The sequence below is a fragment of the Dunckerocampus dactyliophorus genome, chromosome 10 (genome assembly GCF_027744805.1).
Source record: "Dunckerocampus dactyliophorus isolate RoL2022-P2 chromosome 10, RoL_Ddac_1.1, whole genome shotgun sequence".
Classification (NCBI taxonomy): domain Eukaryota; kingdom Metazoa; phylum Chordata; class Actinopteri; order Syngnathiformes; family Syngnathidae; genus Dunckerocampus; species Dunckerocampus dactyliophorus.
Genome location: NC_072828.1, coordinates 3,079,555 through 3,098,325, shown reverse-complemented (window position 1 = coordinate 3,098,325; position 18,771 = coordinate 3,079,555). Strand labels below are relative to the sequence as shown.

Genomic DNA, 18,771 nt, shown 5'->3' with positions numbered 1-18,771 from the left:
CAATAAGCAGAACGGTGCATCTGTATATAGGTCGTACGTTTATTTAAAATTTTTGCATATTTGGGTCGATAGTGCTACACTAACATTCACAAGTAATTCCTTGAATGAATGCACTTCCATTGGAGACTGAAGACCCGCCTACCAAGTGTCATCCAATCACCACCCAAGACCTTTCCCCGAAGGATCTCATCCAATAAAAAGTTAAAGACCCTCCCCTTGGTACATGGAAGGTCGATACCGGAAGAAGGTCAATCGCCACTACATTCAAGATGGCGTCCCCCTTGTGTCGGTGTTATCAGGTGAGCGCTTGGGTCGGGTTTTGCGTCAAATGAACACTTAAGCGGGTATTTTGTGTTATTTAGGTTTACTTACGATGCAAAATATGTAGAACTGTTATTGGTAATCTGTAGAGTTTATTATCTTGAGACGACGAGCCGGTGCACGGACTTTATGCGCTGTAGAACGTCAACTTGATTGGCTGCATTTATCGATTATTTTAACAAAAGTGGGCACCAAACTGAAATGCTTAACGCTTCAAAAAATGTTGATGATTACGCTTAGCTAAGGTTGTCCAAAGCGCGGCCCGGGAACCATTTTATGCCCACATCTCGTGTTTTTGGGACCCTCGGTATATTCCAGAAATGTCATGTGCTATGTCATCTACAACACAAAGCTAAGACTGACATAGCATATATTGACCTATATTACACTGGTTTTAGCCAATACCTGCCCGCATTCTTTGTTTTTTCTGTATGTGGTCCTCTGTTTGGATCCCACTGTAATCAAAATTCTACATCACGTTCGGCTTATACTTACATTTCTAAGACTGACTGTATGTATGACTGTCTGTCGTCAGATGTGTTTAAGGAAATACTCTTTGGCGTTCCCGTCCTCTTTCTTGCTGCTGCACAACAGAGCAAATGTCTTCAGAATACGGAATTTCCTCACAAGCTCTTCCCAGGTAGGAACTTTAGACTGGATATTATCAAGGTTCAAGGTTTTTGAAGCACTTACTCATTTCTGTTGCTGACATTAGTGAAGTGTACTTTCACTATTTCTGCAGAAAACGTCTAACTGTATCTGTTCCTCTGTATTCATGTGAAAGTTGCCACAGTCTTCAAGTCTTCAGGTCAGATATTTGTCAGGGGAGCGAGGCGGTGGAAGAAAAGGTTTTCTCGGCGAATTCCTGGACAATTTGAAGCAGGAGATCAGCAAAAACAAGGAAATGAAAGAAAACATCAAAAAGTTTCGCGAAGAGGCCAGAAAACTCGAGGAGTCGGACGCTTTGAGGCAAGCTCGCAGGAAATATGTTAGTATTTGGCCACACACACTGCATTTTGTCCACTTTTGAAGTGATTTTGTTTTTAAAGCATTGTCGTTACTGCTCCCCGTAGAAAACAATTGAATCTGAAACTGTGAGGACTTCAGAGGTTCTCAAGAAGAAGCTAGAAAACCTCTCAGACACAGTAAAGGAGGTAAATAAATATGGTCAGCTGTAACATGATCAAGAAGTCGTCCAAGATGATTTATTCTTTATGTGTTCTTGTGCGTGACCAGGGCTTGGAGGAGGTCAGTCGTACGGATATTGGGAAGAAGATCAAGGAGGGAATGGAAGAGGCAGCCAAAACAGCAAAGACCTCAGCAGAGACCGTCTCAAAGAGCGGCGAGATGTTGGGAAAAACCGGTGCATTCAAAGCAATATCACAGGTTTGAATTCAGTGCACTCGCATCGTTTCATTGTGCAAAACAGCAGCAGTCAAAGAAGGCGCAGCAGCTTGAGAAAATCTATTTTTAAACCTGCTTTAATTCTGTTAGAGGGGAAATTGACATTGTTTGTCCCTAAAGAGGGAAACAAATCATTTTAACAAGGGAAAATACAAGGCATACATACAATACGATGAGAATACTGTTACAAAAATGCACAAAACGTGACCATTTTATGCGAATTTACAACTCTCAAGGCATGCTGAACACATGAACACCACGTGCACAATTTACCAACATGATGTTACCAAGCATGCCTTGTGGGTTATACATTAGTGTAAAATGGTATTGGTTTGCAAGTGTGTTAGAGTGCAAGTGTTTATTCTGATTAGAGCCCGACCCATTTTGGACTTTTGGGACTCAACAAAAAAAGCAGATAACTGATATATCGGCCAATAATAAATTCTTATAATACCAAAAATACGATTCATCGCAAAAAAAGCAGAAGGTGGATGGATAGTCACAAAAACATCTTACTGATATCAATTAGTCACATTTACTAGCTATTGAAAAGCTCCATCTGCAGCCACTGAGTATTTGCAAACAGCTGAAAAACAAATGCTGAAGCAAACATTAAAAAGTGAAAAAAAAAAGTTGACTACAAACAAAATAAGAAATCATCCAAACATGCATCACGTAACTAGACTTGATACGAGGGACTAAACTAGACTTTATGTAACAATGTAGCTGCTTTCAAAACATGCACTATATCAAATGACAACGAAATGCATGACTTGGAACACTTTCAAAATGATTTGCACGAAGACATGAACTTGTGAACGTATGAGCCCCTGGAAATCCTGCATGGAAGTATGAAGTGAAGTGAGACGCTGTGTATGTCTGCACATATCTTTTATTTCACTTTAAAACGCAGTATAATAGTCTTAGATAATGGTGGACATGTGAATTAACAGTTGCATCTATGTTTATCTCAAAGAGATGCAACGCATGCGGCGTCAAAGCGCTGTAATACACTCTCTAGAAACTAGAATGTTCTCCTTGACCGTCCCTCACAGCGTGACACTAAAGTGAAGTGTTATATTGTTTTACAAAGTCACAGCTTACTTTAGTGTAAAAAAAAAAAAAAAAAACGGTTTCTGTTGGCGTTTCAGTAGTTGTCTCTTCCTACTGTTGACTGAGGGAGAGCGGCAGAGGGAGCAGGCAGACGGAGAGAGACACAGGGAGGGAGCGACTGAATTGCGCCGCAGCAAAAAAAAAAAAAAAAGTTATATATCCGCTACATTTTCACTGATATTGATTCATCATTGATCATGTCATGATCGGCCCGATTAATCGGTCAGTGTGTCGGAGTTATAGTGGATGTTCCACGTGTGTCCTGTGTTATTTTTGGTCGCACCATGAGTGAGGCAGGCTTTTGTTTAGATGAATGATCTCCAGTTGGTTCATGTTGTGTGAGTAAGACTGTAAACGGGTTGTATTGACGGAGATTTGTATTTGTAGCAGAGTTTAAAATCCATGATTTAAACAAATGTTCTTAAAACGTCTGTCTTCTACCTAAAACCGTGAAACCCTATTAACTTTTTTAGCAAGGGGTCACATACATGAAAAATGAGAGGATGCAACTTTGCCACTTTGACATTTTGTAAAGCAACACATGTAGATATGCTAAGAAGTTGGACACAGTACATATAGTTCAAGAAAAAACTGCATCTCAGCTTTGTCATATAAGCGAGAAAACATATTATCAACTTCACTCTTTGCTCTTTTTTTCCCCATTTTTTAAATGTTCCAAATATTTCAACTTTCTTCTTAAATTATCTTCAAAAATATTTGTTGTAATATTATCACTTTATTCTCATAATATTTTGACTTTATTCGCATAACATTATAACTTTTTCCACAACCTAATTTTCCAAAAATGTGTTTTTCTCTGAATACTACTACTGAAATGACACTATTTTCCCTCATAGAGGCTTATTCTCAGAAAATTGCAAAAAAAATTTCCTCTTCAGCTTTTTTTTCTTTTAATATTTTGACTTTATTCCCGTAATATTATAACTTTTTCCACAACCAAATTTCCCCCAAATTGTTTTTTTTTAATATTACAACTTTAAAAAAATATTGTATATATTTTATACATTTCAACTCAATGCTACTGAAATTACACTATTTTCCCTGATAGTATTTTACAAGTTAATTCTCATAAAATTTCGACATTTTTTCTCTTCAGAATACAGCTTTTTTTCTCTTAATATTTTGACTTTATTCTCATAATATTATAACTTTTTCCACAACATAATTCTTCCCAAAATTGTTTTAGTTTTTTTTAAAATATTACAACTTTAAAAAGTATTGTATATGTTTTTTTAATTAAAATTTTCCCTCATAATATTGCAAGTTTATTCTCGTAAAACTGCAACATTATTTATCTTCAGAATACAGCTTTTTTTCTCTTAATATTTTGACATTATTCATTACTCTTTTGACATTATAACTTCTTACGCAACCTAATTTATTTGTTTTGTCTGTCATAATATTATAACTTTTAAAAAAAGTCTTATTTTCTTTAGTATTTCAACTTTATGCTACCAAAATGACGGGTTCTTTTCATGATATTACATCGGTATTTTCAGACCAAAGTCAGACTTTTTCTTGTTAAGTTACAATTCTCCGAGCCACACTTTGGACACCCCTGATTTAGAGTGTATACATGCTGGGACGTGGAGGAAGGGAGGCTTAAAGTTAGGAAACACTTGATGCAAAAACAATAAATAAACAAGGCCTCTTTTAAAATAAGATGAACCTTCTCGATTTCTGCCTCTGACGTGGTCAATCTTACTTTCTCTTGTCTTGTTTCCAGGGTATGGAGAGTGTAAAAAAAGAGATTGGTGACCTGGGCCACACCGGCCCCTACCGGTCTCCCGCTCGACTCAGGAAGAGGAGCGAGTTCTCCTCCAAGGGGTCATCGGATGACAACAAGGTCTTCGAAGCCAACGAGTACGTAAGCGGTCACTCCCGCAGCCATACTCTCCTCTCTGGACTAAAGTGTGCAATTATAACGTGTGTGTGTTCTTCAGAGAAGCCACAGGCGTGGTGCTCCACAGGGACTCCAGATGGTACCAGCAGTGGAAGGAATTTAAAGACAACAATGTGGTCTTCAACAGTAAGAACACACAGGACTCTTGTTTTTGTCACGTTGTGACACAGCCACAACATTAGGTACACCTGCATAACCTAATGAGGTCCACTTTTTTTAAATTGACATTGCTACATACAGTCATCCCTCGCAATATTGTAGTTCGATTATCGCTCCCTCGCCATATCGCTGTTTTTCAAAAATGAACTCATTCAATACCAAAGACGTATTTATGCATTTTTATAAACCTGAACGGCAGATCCCAAAGACGTATTTATACGTTTCTTTGTGCGAGAGGCACTTTTCAAGCAGTTTTAAGCCATAAAAACAGAAGTGCATTTGATAAGAGCTCAGCAGGTATCTTTTGCATGTAAAAACACACTTGACAGCAAGGAGGATGTGGAAGAGCATGGAGGAGTGTAGCGTGCAGAAGGTTACGCATCTTAAGGAAATTTTAACGCATGCACACACAGTTTAGTGTGAAAATTGTAAATAATTCATGGTGTTATATTTGCAAATAAATTGTTATTTTGATGTAAAACAACCATTTTTTGTTGTTGTTTAAGTTGTGGTGTAGTTGTTTAGATATTTGAGCTGTCGCAAAAGCAAAAAAGTTGTGCCAACGTGAAAGTTATGCTTAAAATGTATCTTTTCACAAAAAGCTGTTTTTCCTCCCTTTTTTAGTCAGAAACTGATATTTTCCTGAATACTTACCTATATTCTACTGCTGGTTACTAAAGAACGGGAAAAGGTAGAAACAAACTTTTTTTTTTCTGACGAAAGACGGGAGTGTAATCTTTCTTTCGGTAGGTTCCATGTTCAAATAAACATAGAACACAATATTCTGTGTGCCTTGAAAGATCAGTCAAAATGGTCTAAAATGGTCGGTATTGAAGGGGTTGTTTTTTAAAAATGGCTTGGATTGAATGAGTTGATAAATGATGGCTGTTTTGTGGTAAGACTATGGTCTATTATTAGTCAAAATATATTGAAATACAAGTGATATGTAGTACTGTGGCATATAGGCGGCAGTAATGACCCAAAACACAAGTTAACTCCATCAGCGGCTGCCGCCATGGACAGCGCAGAGGTACTGAAAGGCAACAAGCCCGCTGAAGCCTCATTCACCACTTCCGTGTTGCCAACTTACATCACGTCATTTGCATCACAAGAAAAAAAGAAAAAAGCCAAACACAAGCCTCGTTTACACTTGCACGCACTTTGTCTCCGCAGTGGTAGCAATTTTATTCCCTGCTTGCTTCTCTTTGCACATTCTGTATCTCCGAGAAAATATGGGCTTTCCATTCTTTCTTGCATGAGCTTCTTCTCAGGAGTTCAATATCTTATAGGTCCCTTGCAAATAGAGGAATGATGCCTGCTGTTGGGTGGCGTCACGCGGGAAACAGCGGGACCAAATAATGCCACCACTGCTTCACGGATGCGGGAAGTGGTGGTGACAATGCATACCCATGCGGGAACAATGTGCATCATGCACACTGTTGTCATGCATTAAACGTAAACACTACCTGACAAGGGATAAATAAGTTGTGCGAGAGTGTGGACCGTTTGTGTCAATGCGCACCATTCTTGGTCACGAATTACGTGTCAAGTGTGTAATTGATGCGTAAACAAACGGTGCGCAGACTAGTCTTCACACTTTTCATGCGTGCCATAAATAAATTACATGCATTGCCACAGCAAATTGCGGGATATTGTGGAGGTAAAATGCGTGCAAGTGTAAACGCCTCTTCACTACTGGCCGCAAATCCTCTTCCAATTGTGGCTTGAATTTTGAAACTTTTTCATTCTGGCTGGTTCTGCTTGATGTGTGCAAATTCGTGCTTAGTGTGACAGGGACTTAAAGGTGACTATAGGGGTATTAAAGTGGTGTGACAAAGTGTTTGCCCCCATCCTGATTTCATATTTTTTTGCATGTTTGTCACACTTAAATGTTTCACATCATCAAACAAATGTAAATATTAGTCAATGACAACACAACTCAACACAAAATTCAGTTTTTAAATGAAACTTTTTATTATTAAGGGAGAAAAACAATCCAAAGCTACATGTCCCTGTGTGAAAAAGTTCCCCCTAAAGCTAATAAGTGGTTGGCCCCCCTTAGCAGCAACAACTGCAATCAAGCGTTTGTGATAACTTGCAATGGGTCTCTTACAGCGCTGTGGAGGAATTTTGGCCCACTCATCTTTGCAGAATTGTTGTCATTCAGCCACAATGGAGGGTTTTCCAGCATGAAGCGCCTTTTTAAGGTCATGCCACAGCATCTCAATAGGATTCAGGTCAGGACTTGGACTAGACCACTCCAAAGTCTTCATCCATTCAGAGGTGGACTTGCTGGTGTGTTTTGGATCATTGTCCTGCTGCAGAACCCAAGTTGCTTTCAGCTTGAGGTCACCAACGGATGACTGGACATTCTCTCTTCAGGATTTTTTTGTAGATAGCAGAATTCATGCTTCCATTTATCACAGCAAGTCTTCCAGGAAACAGAAGCAGCAAAACAGCCCCAAACCATCACACTACCACCACCATATTTTACTGTTGGTATGGTGTTCTGTTTTCTGAAATGTGGCATTGCTTTTATGCCAGATGTAATGGGACACACATCTTCCAAAAAGTTCAACTTTTGTCTCGTCAGACCACAGAGTATTTTCCCAAAGGTCTTGGGGATTATCAAGATGTTTTCTGACAAAACTGCGACAAGCCTTAATGTTCTTTTTGGTCTTGGAACTTGGATGTTGTTGTGGGGTCTTTTGTGACCTCTCGGATGAGTTGTTGCTGCGCTCTTGGGGTCATTTTGGTTGGTCGGCCACTCCTGTTCCATGTTTGTCAGGCAGGTCCTATTTAAGTGATTTCTTGATTGAGAACATGTGTGGCAGTAATCGGACCTGGGTGTGGCTAGAGAAATTGAATTTGGTTGTGATAAACCACAGTTAAGTAATGTTTTAACGGGGTGGGGGGCGGCAATCACTTTTTAACACAGGGCTGTGTAGGTTTTGATTTTTTCCTCCCTGAATCATATAAAGTTTCATTTAAAAACTGCATTTTGTGTTCAGTTGTGTTGTCTTTGACTAATATTTACATTTGTTTGATGATCTGAAACATTTAAGTGTGGCAAACATGCTAAAAAAATAAGAAATCAGGAAGGGGGGGGGCAAACACTTTTTCCACACCACTGTATTTCATGTCTGCAGGGCTCTAATAATGTTAAAAACTGTATTTAGAAAGTCATAAACAGGTTTTCTATCTTGTAACTATGGAAATATTCCATTTATTAACATTGAATCCCATATCGCGCAAATTCATGTTTGCGATATTTTGCTCCTCTCATGCAGAGTCAAGCAAAACATTGTGAACATCTCTCAGCAGGATGCCACACTATTAAGCACGTTGATGCAGGTGTACCTAATGTTGCGGCTGCGGCGCGTGACCAGTAGCTTATGATGAAATGCGGCCCTTGTGAGGATTCACATTTTCATGTTTAGCCTTCACCGTACGCTCATCGACTTTCCTACTTCACTTCCACTCCAGGGTTCTTTGAAATGAAGATGAAGTATGACGAGAGTGACAACGCCTTCATCAGAGCGTCGCGGGCCGTCACTGACAAAATGACCGACCTCATAGGTGAGCCATCTGATAGTCTGCATTCCTCACGCTGAGAGGATGATTCAGGCTGAAAAATAAACGCACAATAGAAGTGCCGCATCAGCGGGGTTGAACCTTGAAGTTTTTACGTGTCATCACAAATACCATAATGGTGACCTTTGATTGACACTTGTCACATACAGTATCCAGTTTTTCCCACAGGACCGCAATCTATTTGTGGCAGTGGAGGCTCTACATGACATCGTCTAATTTGTTTTTTTTTTTTTTTTTTTTTTTTTTTCTTTCTCACCCCTGTCCTGTCCAGCCTTTAAAGCAGATAGAATTGTATACCTAAATGCCGTCAAGTGCTCAACAGATTTACTCTGCCAGAGAGAAGTGTGATATACACTTCCCCTGTCATACAAAATTTATTCGACCTTGATGCTTGTTATAAAGCAAATTTGGAGCGACCGGACCGGAGCAGGAGGGGACAGAGAAGAAGAAAAAAGGAAACAGGGGGGGGGGGCGAGAGGGGACAAAAACAAAAAAAAGACAGACAAGAGACAAGGACAACAGCAGCAACAACAACAATTGTGACAGAACAACAGAAACATACAGAACGACATCAGCAAATAAATGTCCGTGACAACTATAAAGACGAACAAGGATAAAGGACAAATCAATATCAACAACCACAATGACAAAGCTGTCAATGACAATCAGACATAATAGCAGTCATGAAATGATGAACATCGTCTAATTTGGATAATTTGCCTTGACGCATGTGCATGTCGTTTTGAAGTGTCGCTTCTTTTTGTGTCTTTTGTTTACGTCACAAGCAAGACGGAGTCCCCTGTGAGTGGGGAGTCGCTGCTCGTCGAGAGGAGCGATATATGTGCTTTCATGCAAGTCTCCATAAGTGTCCAATAAGACCACAGCAAGTTTTCGATTTGTCGCTTCTGATGCGATACCGATATTGCGGCCTTGATTATCGGCCGATACCGATACCAGCATGAATCATACACACTTTTGTTACTCATTTTTTAGTATGTAATGTTAGACAAGCCTTGATCAAGCCTTGATATTACTCAAACATAGTCAGCTACAGTAGGTATGAGAAAAATGGACTCATTTACTGTACTTCCGTCAGACATGTGGGGTACAGTCATCACTCACTCTTTTGCGTTTTTTCAAAAATTAATAAGTGATCGCTGCTTTGAGGTTGAATACGGCCTCTTATTGGTAAAAATGTGGCCTATTGTATGTATTTTTGTCGAAATTAAGCATTTTCAAGCATAAAAATGGCTAAATGAACTAAAATACAACTATAAGCAATTCAGACCACCATTGAACTGGTGAATATAGCATTGTACATTGGTCACTAGTATTGTTGCGGCCATAGCCCACAACAATCTAAAACTCAACTCTGAACCCCCGACATCACTTCCTGTCTGACACCCATTTTGGAAACTGCAAACTGTCTTAAATGGCTTATTTTCTCTGATTCTATCCACAATATTGGGTAATACGAGTGTAAAGTTTACTCCATCCATCTTCTCCCGACGGTCCGAAGTCGGGTCGCGGGGGCAGCAGCCTAAGACCCAATACTGCAGCCACCAAACTGGAACCCCTCGACACCCTGGCTGCTCATAGAGATTCTGTCCATAAACATAATGAACAGAATCGGTGACAAGGGCAGCCCTGGCAGAGTCACTGGAAACATGTCCGACTTACTGCCGGAAATGGTCTTGAGGGCTCTAATTGCTTAAAAGAACATATTTAGAAGAATGTAAACAGGTTTGCTATACCACAACTATGAAAATATTTATAAAGATGGAATCCTACTTGGTGGAAATTGACTTATCGTGGTCAGGTCTGGAACCAATTAACTGTGAGAAACGACAGATTACAATATAGTTTTATGGACAATGTAGTGGCAGCTAGGCATAATACAGTGAGGTCTGAGGCGCTCCATGAAGCTTTACTCCCCACCGACGGGGGCTGGCTCTTTTCTGTTATAGCTAATGGATTTTTGCCGTGTGACGCCTTTTCAAAAGCGCAATGAGGTATTAAACTACCCCGGTTCTGTGCCATGTTGGGACAACATGGCACAGAACAACTGTGAAATGAGTTTCAGAGTCTCAAAGACAGTTTACAATTGAATTCACACAACGCCATTGCTTGAGAGAGCGACGAGCACTCAACGAAGGTTTAGCAAGTCCAACAATCGATTTCCGAAGAGGAACCCTCTTCTTCTTTCTTTCATGGCTACTGTCAGAGAGGTGGTGCAATGGGCTTTTTTGGGATTTTATGCAGCAGCCTGTCTCAGTTGGACAGCTCATCGCTCTTCAGATAGATATTACTGTACATTCTAGATGATGAATACTTGTATAAGCTGTATCCACCAAATTTAAAGAGAAAAAACTTTTTAATATGTAGGCCGCACTTGTCTATAAGCCAATAGGTGTCCACGTTGTAACATGGGATATTTATAAACATTGCAATCCTTCCTGCACTCTGTGTTCCCAGTGTCACTTGTTAGCTCCGGTGAGATGTGAAAAACTTACTTACTATCAAACTTACTTAGGCTTTGTCAGCTCAAAACACAACTGCTGCATAACACTTCAAAACATGTAATATTAGCTTTTATTATGGAAATGCACCACTTTCTGTTTTGACACTCTAAACATCATTGGAACTGTAGTTTGTTTAGCCATAAATTAGCTGCATCATTGTTTAAGCCGCAGGGTTCAAAGAATGTGGAAAAAAGTAGCGACTTATAGCCTGGAAATTATGGTAAAATGGTGACTTATATACAAACTGTGTGTGTATGTGTGTGTGCAAAAATAGCTATGAGAGTGTTTGCATCGGTCAAGACAGCCTCGTGATCGTGTGTCATATTTCTGCTATCAACAAGCCTTCAGCATGTCTTGTTCAAAGCAGAGGAAACATATTCCATTCATAACAGCCACCACGGGAAACTTTTGCATGGTAAGCTTTGGACTCAGCTGCAATGTCTTTTTCGGACTTTAACGGAAAAATACTGCCACGCAGCCAACATCACTCCTACTCCGTGCTACTTTGTCAGCATGTTAGCTAGCACACGCTGTTGTTGTGGTCACATGGGCTCTATCCGGCTGCTCCTGGACAGACGTGCTGGACAGACTGTGCCGTTTAATGAGTCCGTCCGCCTCCGTTTAAATATTCCATTCCATTTTCTTCCGCTTATCCGGGCTTTGAATTATCTGTCAACGTCTAGATATGTCTGTTAACCAGCTGAAAAACGAATTATTAAAAAAAAGTTAAAACATACACCTTCATTTCTCAGATGGAATCATTAAATGGTGCTTTGACACAGAGCCTTAAATATAGCGACAATGTTGGCAACGCTGATCCCTCCTGCTACGTCTTCTTATTCGCTGGCAGACCAGGTGCGTAGGAGGTGTGTTAAGAAGCAGCGTTACGATGACGCCTATTCTACGGACAAGCTACGTTCACCGACAGTCCCATTATAATGTGTTTATCAGCGAGGGCCAACAGGTGCCGCCACAAATACATGAATGTATGGGAAACACTGGCAGATTTATGCTGTTTGAGTAAAATATGTCCTTCTGTAGGTGATCTGAAAACTGCTTGAATGCACATGAACACCAGTGGGTGCTCACAGCATGTCCCTGAATTATTCATTGCAGCAGCCTGTTCAGCCAGTCTGTCTGTATGTTCACCCTCTTTCACGTCCACACACGTCCAGGTGGACTTTTCTCCAAGACCGAGATGTCCGAGGTACTGACGGAGATTTTGAAGGTGGACCCGTCCTTTGACAAAGATTCTTTCCTCAAGCTGTGTGAACGTGACATCATCCCCAATATTTTAGAGGTATGCCAGGTCAGATTCCAACAAATCTGGCGTATGGAAAGTTTTATGGAAAAGTAATTTTTCTAAGCAGTCTTAAGTTTAGCGAGGTGTCTTCACACTCGAACTCTTCTTTCTCCATGCAGGCAATGATCCGAGGGGAGCTGGAGGTGCTCAAGGACTGGTGTTATGAAGCGGTATGACCTTTGTCACGTCTGTGCTAGTCGGCCAGAAAGGCAGATGGTGTACCAGACCAGGCGCGTCAAACGCGTTTTCACCCTGGCCCACGTTGCAGTTATGGCTACCTTCACAGGGCCTCCTGTAATTGCGCGTCATGATATGATGACGTGATTATCATTTTCACTCTGTATTATTTTACCAACAAACTTACAGTAAAAGAATTCAAGGTGCCAATCGCAAATTCGAGCACAGTTCACGGTTCGAATTTCACGGCTGTTTCATCCTTGAATACAACCTATTGTTTGTCAAAAATATGCATACTGAAGCCACTTCTATGTATTTTCTGCCAAAATTAAGTATTGTCAAGCATAGAAAAGGCTAAATGAAGTAAAATACAAGGAATTAAGAAGCTGCATTAAAATTGTGAATGTAGCATTCTACATTGGTCACTAGGTGCCAGTAATTGTTCAGTGAGACAAGCACCAGACTTGATTGCCGGAACAAGAAGCTTTTATTGCAGGTTTAAATGATCTCACAACTGGCACAATAATAATAATAACATGATGAACCCCCCAATGTCACTTCCTGTGCACACATCCAAAATACATGTATTCTAACATGCAACCACTTATGTCTTCAATGGCTGATTTGATCTGATTATATCTGCTATATTGGGTAATACCTCAGCAGTTCACTCTTGGTGTATGTGTGGTCATGACACGTTCAGTCAACATGTTTTTCCTGTTTTATTTTTCACACCGTGTAGACATACAGTCAGCTGGCACACCCCATCCAGCAAGCCAAGGCCATGGGACTTCAGTTCCACTCCAAGATCCTGGATGTCGATAGCATCGATGTAAGTTACTGCGTTCTGAAGTAGTTAGCATATTGGCACTGAGCCTACACATCCGAGGGTGATTAGAACACAACTGCACTCAGTGGATCGCTGCACGGTTGAGTTAATTAGGCCGAGCGATAAGATCTTGCCAAAATTTGTGAAAAGTAGAATAGAAACAGCAGCTTGCTACTTTTGCTCAGAGCAGCCATCCTCAGTGGCCGCCCCCAAATCTCTGACAGATGGCCACCACCGCTGGCGACATGATTCATTCTGGAAGGTAACTGCACAGAATGCCGATATCAGAAAGGGAGCCAAGCATATCCCTGTGAGATCCTGTTTATCCTGGCGCTTTTCACTATTTAGCTGAAGGAGGAGTCATTACCCTTCATAAGAACTGTATCAAATTTATTGACATCTATTTTTACTGTCATTTTCATAGAGGTATTTCAGAAAATGTGAGAGCCAACACACTTCAATACGGCCAACACGGTTCTGCAACTCTTCTCTCTTGGGCAGGCAAACAGCACTGCCCCCTTTTGCCTAATCGCTGAACCATACACAATACTCTCGCCACTACAATATCATATGAAAACTAGGGGTGTACGAGGGGAGACGATACACGAGATTGGGTCCATGAGAATGAGATGAAACGAGGTTTTAAGAAAAGTACAATGAAAAAATGTGACTGGACAAACTGACTTTTTTATTTAACCAAGTCGCAAAGCCATGCAGGCGTGTTTTGAGATGTTTACTGGGGGTATAGTGCAAAGCGAGTTTAGTGGGTTAGCGAGGTGTGTTGAGTGTAAAGCCGGGCTTGCCTGTTCAGCGAAGGTAGCTCTCTTTTAAAGCAGCTGTAACACCCTGGTAACTTAGGGTAAACTCACAACCTGGTCCCGACTAGGTTATGTCCAGCCTTTCAGTTTAAAATCGGCTATGAATGCGCCGCTGTTTCACGGTGTAACTCATTCGGAGATGGTGTCACCCTTTATTGAGAACCCGGTGAACGTGGGAGCAAGAATAATTCGGGCATCACTGAGACAGGAGTGGCTACTGTGAGATCAGACTGATCCGTAGCCCACATTCACTGAGTAAATTCTCTAAATATATATTTTCAGCCGAGAGAATTTGTGCACTTTTTGAGCCATGCATCAGGAATAAAATGCAATATGAATTATTAACTCAGCCAAGGTTTGCAGACGAATATGTCACAGCAGTCCTTGCGTGAGTACTCAGCTCGTTAGTCTTCTTATATTACAATATTTGCTGGAGGAATAAGTGCTCTGAGGCATCAATCAACTGCAACAAAACACTTCTTTATTCTAACAAAAAAGAAAAATTGTCACAAAGGACAAAGGTTGCCACAAAACTTGTCAACACTGCCATCTAGTGGTCACGAGATACAGCATTTTATCATTTATAGCAGCGGTTACCAACGTTTTTCCTTGTGAGAGCTACTTTTACAAAATGAAAATGGTCAAGAGCTACTCATTTTTGAAACATTTATTTTCAGAGCTTATTTTAAACCCAAACAAAGCGAAGATGCTTGTTTTACCAGAACACTGACAAAATGCTGGTGTCCACAACTCACATTTTGTATTTCAGAATGCATTTCTTTCTATTGTTCTTTCATTATTAACTGAAAACCTGAATGAAAAGCAGGCTTGCGGGCACCTCATGTGGTCGTGGGGGGCTAACTGGTGTCCGCGGGCACCACGTTGGTGACCCCTGATTTATAGCCTTAAAATGTGCAAATAATATGGACATATTTTAAAAAAAAAATAGACAGTTCTTGCTCCAATTTATAAATTTTTTAAGTGAATAATTCTTAATATGTCAAAGTTGTGCAATGTTAACCGTTGATAAATGAAAGTTTGTATCAAAATCAGTGTTAACTTGCGCATTCACACGTTCAGCATTATTCTGTCAGCGGTCCTCCCTCTCTCTATTGGCGACTCTGCTTTTGGCAGTAATAATCTTTTTCAACTCCTCCATGCTCCATAATTACTACTTGTTCATCTTGTGTAAAACACACTGACCGGGATCACTTTGCTTTTAAGCGGAAGTAGAATAATATGACGTCAAACGCCTCTTTTACGGAGAATTGGACTTGACAAAGTAAGTTGGGGAACTTGGGTTTTGTTGAGCTGCATCTTGAGCACAAATTCCGGGTTTGGTGAGCCACTTTTGCAGTACACCTCCATTGTTCCACAAATTGACACTCAAAGATGTTATTGTCAACATTTTTTGAGCCCAAATAAACCACTGTTATACTATACTGTATAATAATACTAAATAACAATACAGTTCGCTATTTTTCTCTTATCTCCCTGTCTGTCTAATTACATCAGGGCTGTTCTTTTGATATTTATAATTTAAAAAAACATTTTCTAATAAAAAAAAACAACAACATATACATACATTGTACATATTTTAAGACAAATGTTTGTGTCAACATTTTTTGTCTATTCTCCATTTTTGCTGGATTTTTGTTTATTTTATTTCTGCGATGAGCCACATTCTACAAATGGCCTCTGTGCCACACTCTAGCGAGCTCTCGTACCCATCCTCCTCCTGCCTTTCCGGTCTCTGGACAAAGTCACCGGTAAATGAGCAATGGCTAATTTCGGTTTCGAAGTCGAGGGCCTTCGAGACAAGGTATTTATTTTAGTATATTTAGTATAGTTCCGCACCACTGCAAATTACAACCACCATAATGTGCGTCCAAATGTATTTAAATCCTGTATTGCTGCTAAATATTGTTGTGCATGTTCCCTCTTCTCCAGTTGGCCATGGGAAAGATGATGGACCAAGGTCCGGTGCTGATTATCACCTTCCGAGCTCAGTTAGTGATGGTAATACGAAACACCAAAGGAGAAGTGGTGGAGGGTGACCCTGTAAGTTTTACACACACACACACACACACACACACACATCACTCGGCAAAAAACACAGATTTTATATCAAGGTGGAAAAAAATAGATACAGTACAGGCGGTACTCATGTAACAGCCGTTCATGGTCCGACGTTTTGTGGTTACGTACGCGCTCACATAAATTATTACTTTTGTACAAAAAGAAAAAGTACTAGTTAGGTGCTAGTTATGCATCACTACACTGAGAAAGGACAACGTTACTTTCGTTCTTAACTTTTTCTCCTTTGTTATGTCTCCCATGCGTGAGGTAGACTCTTCTAAAGCCAGTGCGTCAAAGAAGAGAAAAGGAAAGTGAAAGTAAAATTAGACGTAGTAAAATGCTCCGAAAGTTTGTTTCGCTCCCGCCTTCCGGAATCAATCACATGTGCAGTAACATGGAATAGTCCATTGCATGAGAAGGGGGGGGGAGCAGTCAAAGTGCTCATGATAGATTATGCATTTTGATGTAGGTTTAAGCGCGTGAATTCAAGGAGAAGTGCACTTTTTTGGGGGGAATTTTGCCCATCAGCCACAAACCTTATGTGAGACATGAACACGTCTTTCTCTTTTCTGTGCATTCAAAGCTATCAAAACAGATAAAAGAGGCATCTAAGAACGCACATAATGGGAAATATATTCCACCTATAAAGCCTTTTGAAAGAAACTCCAAAAAGCGCCAACAATGCTCCATTTGCACATAATGTGACGTGCATACTCACCAAGCTACAGCGACATTGTTGTTGTTATTATTATAAGGGTTGTCCGATAATATTGGCCACCAATAATTATCGGGCCGATATTGGCATAAAAATGTGATATCGCCCAACATCGATATCGTTTTTTTACCTACATTGAAAGCCGATCTAGAGCTTTCAGCGCCAAGGTCGCAAAATTGCAACATTGCTGAATGATGTAGTTAATACTGTGCCGTTCACAAGCCTGTGAGGACGTCCTGACTCTATATGAACTTAACGGCTCCAGAGAAATCGCGGGGGGGTTACCATTCCTCGTATGATTCTTACGGTGTCTTTCAGAAAGAGCTTTAAAAAAAAAAACATCACACAAAACATCACACAGCAACGTAATAGGTAGATAACAACAGACAAGACACTACCAATGAATAAAGCTGAATAACCAACGGCTATGTGAGCCCTAAACATGTAACTTAGCAGCCATTTGCAACAACAGTAGAGAAAAGCACGCTGGGAAACAGGAAGTGCTGTTTCAAAACCTTCGAGTGCAGAGCCGGACGTCAACATCGCCGGCATATTGGATGTGGCAAGGCCGCGCTGTAAGTGAATGTAAGTAAATGCACTTGCTTTCGTAAAGGGCCTTTCTACAAATAAATTGAAGTTAATGCCTCTCGTTTACACATTCACACACACACTAATATACTTGGGAAACAGTTAGGCACCAAAAACAATGTATTTGATCTTCTCAGATGGCTTCTTCCTTCTCGACTGTGCTGCTGTTTGCGCAGTAATAATGGAAGAGTCCTGTGAATGAGAAGGGAGTGCTCATGATAGATTATGCATTTTGATGTGGTTTTAAGCACGTGACTTAAGACAAAAACAGTAATATGTACTTTTAAATTGAAGGAAAAAATCAACAATCGATTGTTGTGAGACATTTGGGGGCCCCGAGGTAATTGCCCGTGTTTGCCTAATGGTAAGTCCGCCCCTGCTATCAGCCAGCAGACCGTGACACAGCAGTCGCACGTTTGGCCTTTTATTTGTATTCACAGCCCTCAACAACAACTTCATGGGCTGTAAATCAGCCTAATTGTCTATTCTGGTGCCTCAGGGACAAGTGGTAGTGTTATGGAGGTCAAGGGAGGAAAAACAACAGATTCTGCGTCTCACAATTCATCACGTATAAACCGTCTCACAATAGGGAGATTTATAATCCTGGACAGTGTGGATAAGGCTAATATAACCACGACAGACAACTAAATAAGGTCGCTAAAGTCTCATTGCATTGTCCTTGTCTCTTGTGATGGAACAATGAAGCGTTGAAAAGCCATCGTCATGCTCTCTTTTCCCCACCCTGCTAGGAAAAAGTTCTGAGGATGATGTACGTGTGGGCGCTCTGTCGAGACCAAGAGGAGCTCAACCCGTACGCTGCCTGGAGACTACTCGACATCTCCGCCTCAAGCACCGAACAGATCCTTTGAGACTCTCTCAGATCCGCAAACACTCGCTCAGGGAGAGGACATTCTGGAAGCTGAACACTCTCGTTGAGCCAGATGGGTGGAAAAAGGGGGCCGGGGGGGGGGGGGGGGGGGGGGTGTAAGGAAGTCGTATGGATGCGCGTCATGGACAAGTTCATGTCTTCCCTGTGGAAACCTCGAGTAGCGTTGCTGAGGCTGACTGAGGTCTCCTCTGTTGCGCACAAGGGGGCGGTAGAGTACCAACCTCGCGTCCACCGAAGGTGCAGGACGCCCATTTTTCCCCTTTTAAGGGAAGAATGAAGTCCTTGACTGCATCAATCTACAGCACAATCAATTCCATGTTTGTATAATTATCATCC

The 18,771-nt window shown here is 40.8% G+C and overlaps 1 protein-coding gene across 1 annotated transcript; it reads left to right on the top strand.

The window, feature by feature from the left end:
• The first annotated feature begins 230 nt into the window (after nucleotides 1-230).
• Nucleotides 231-18,515, top strand: timm44 (translocase of inner mitochondrial membrane 44 homolog (yeast)). Its single transcript, XM_054790734.1, has 13 exons — nucleotides 231-299; nucleotides 857-961; nucleotides 1,106-1,309; nucleotides 1,395-1,475; nucleotides 1,558-1,707; nucleotides 4,586-4,722; nucleotides 4,803-4,888; nucleotides 8,408-8,500; nucleotides 12,213-12,337; nucleotides 12,460-12,510; nucleotides 13,260-13,349; nucleotides 16,115-16,225; nucleotides 18,296-18,515. The coding sequence occupies exons 1-13, from the start codon at nucleotides 270-272 to the stop codon at nucleotides 18,413-18,415; spliced, it is 1,383 nt and encodes a 460-aa protein (XP_054646709.1). The 5' UTR covers nucleotides 231-269; the 3' UTR covers nucleotides 18,416-18,515.
• The last annotated feature ends 256 nt before the right edge of the window (nucleotides 18,516-18,771 follow it).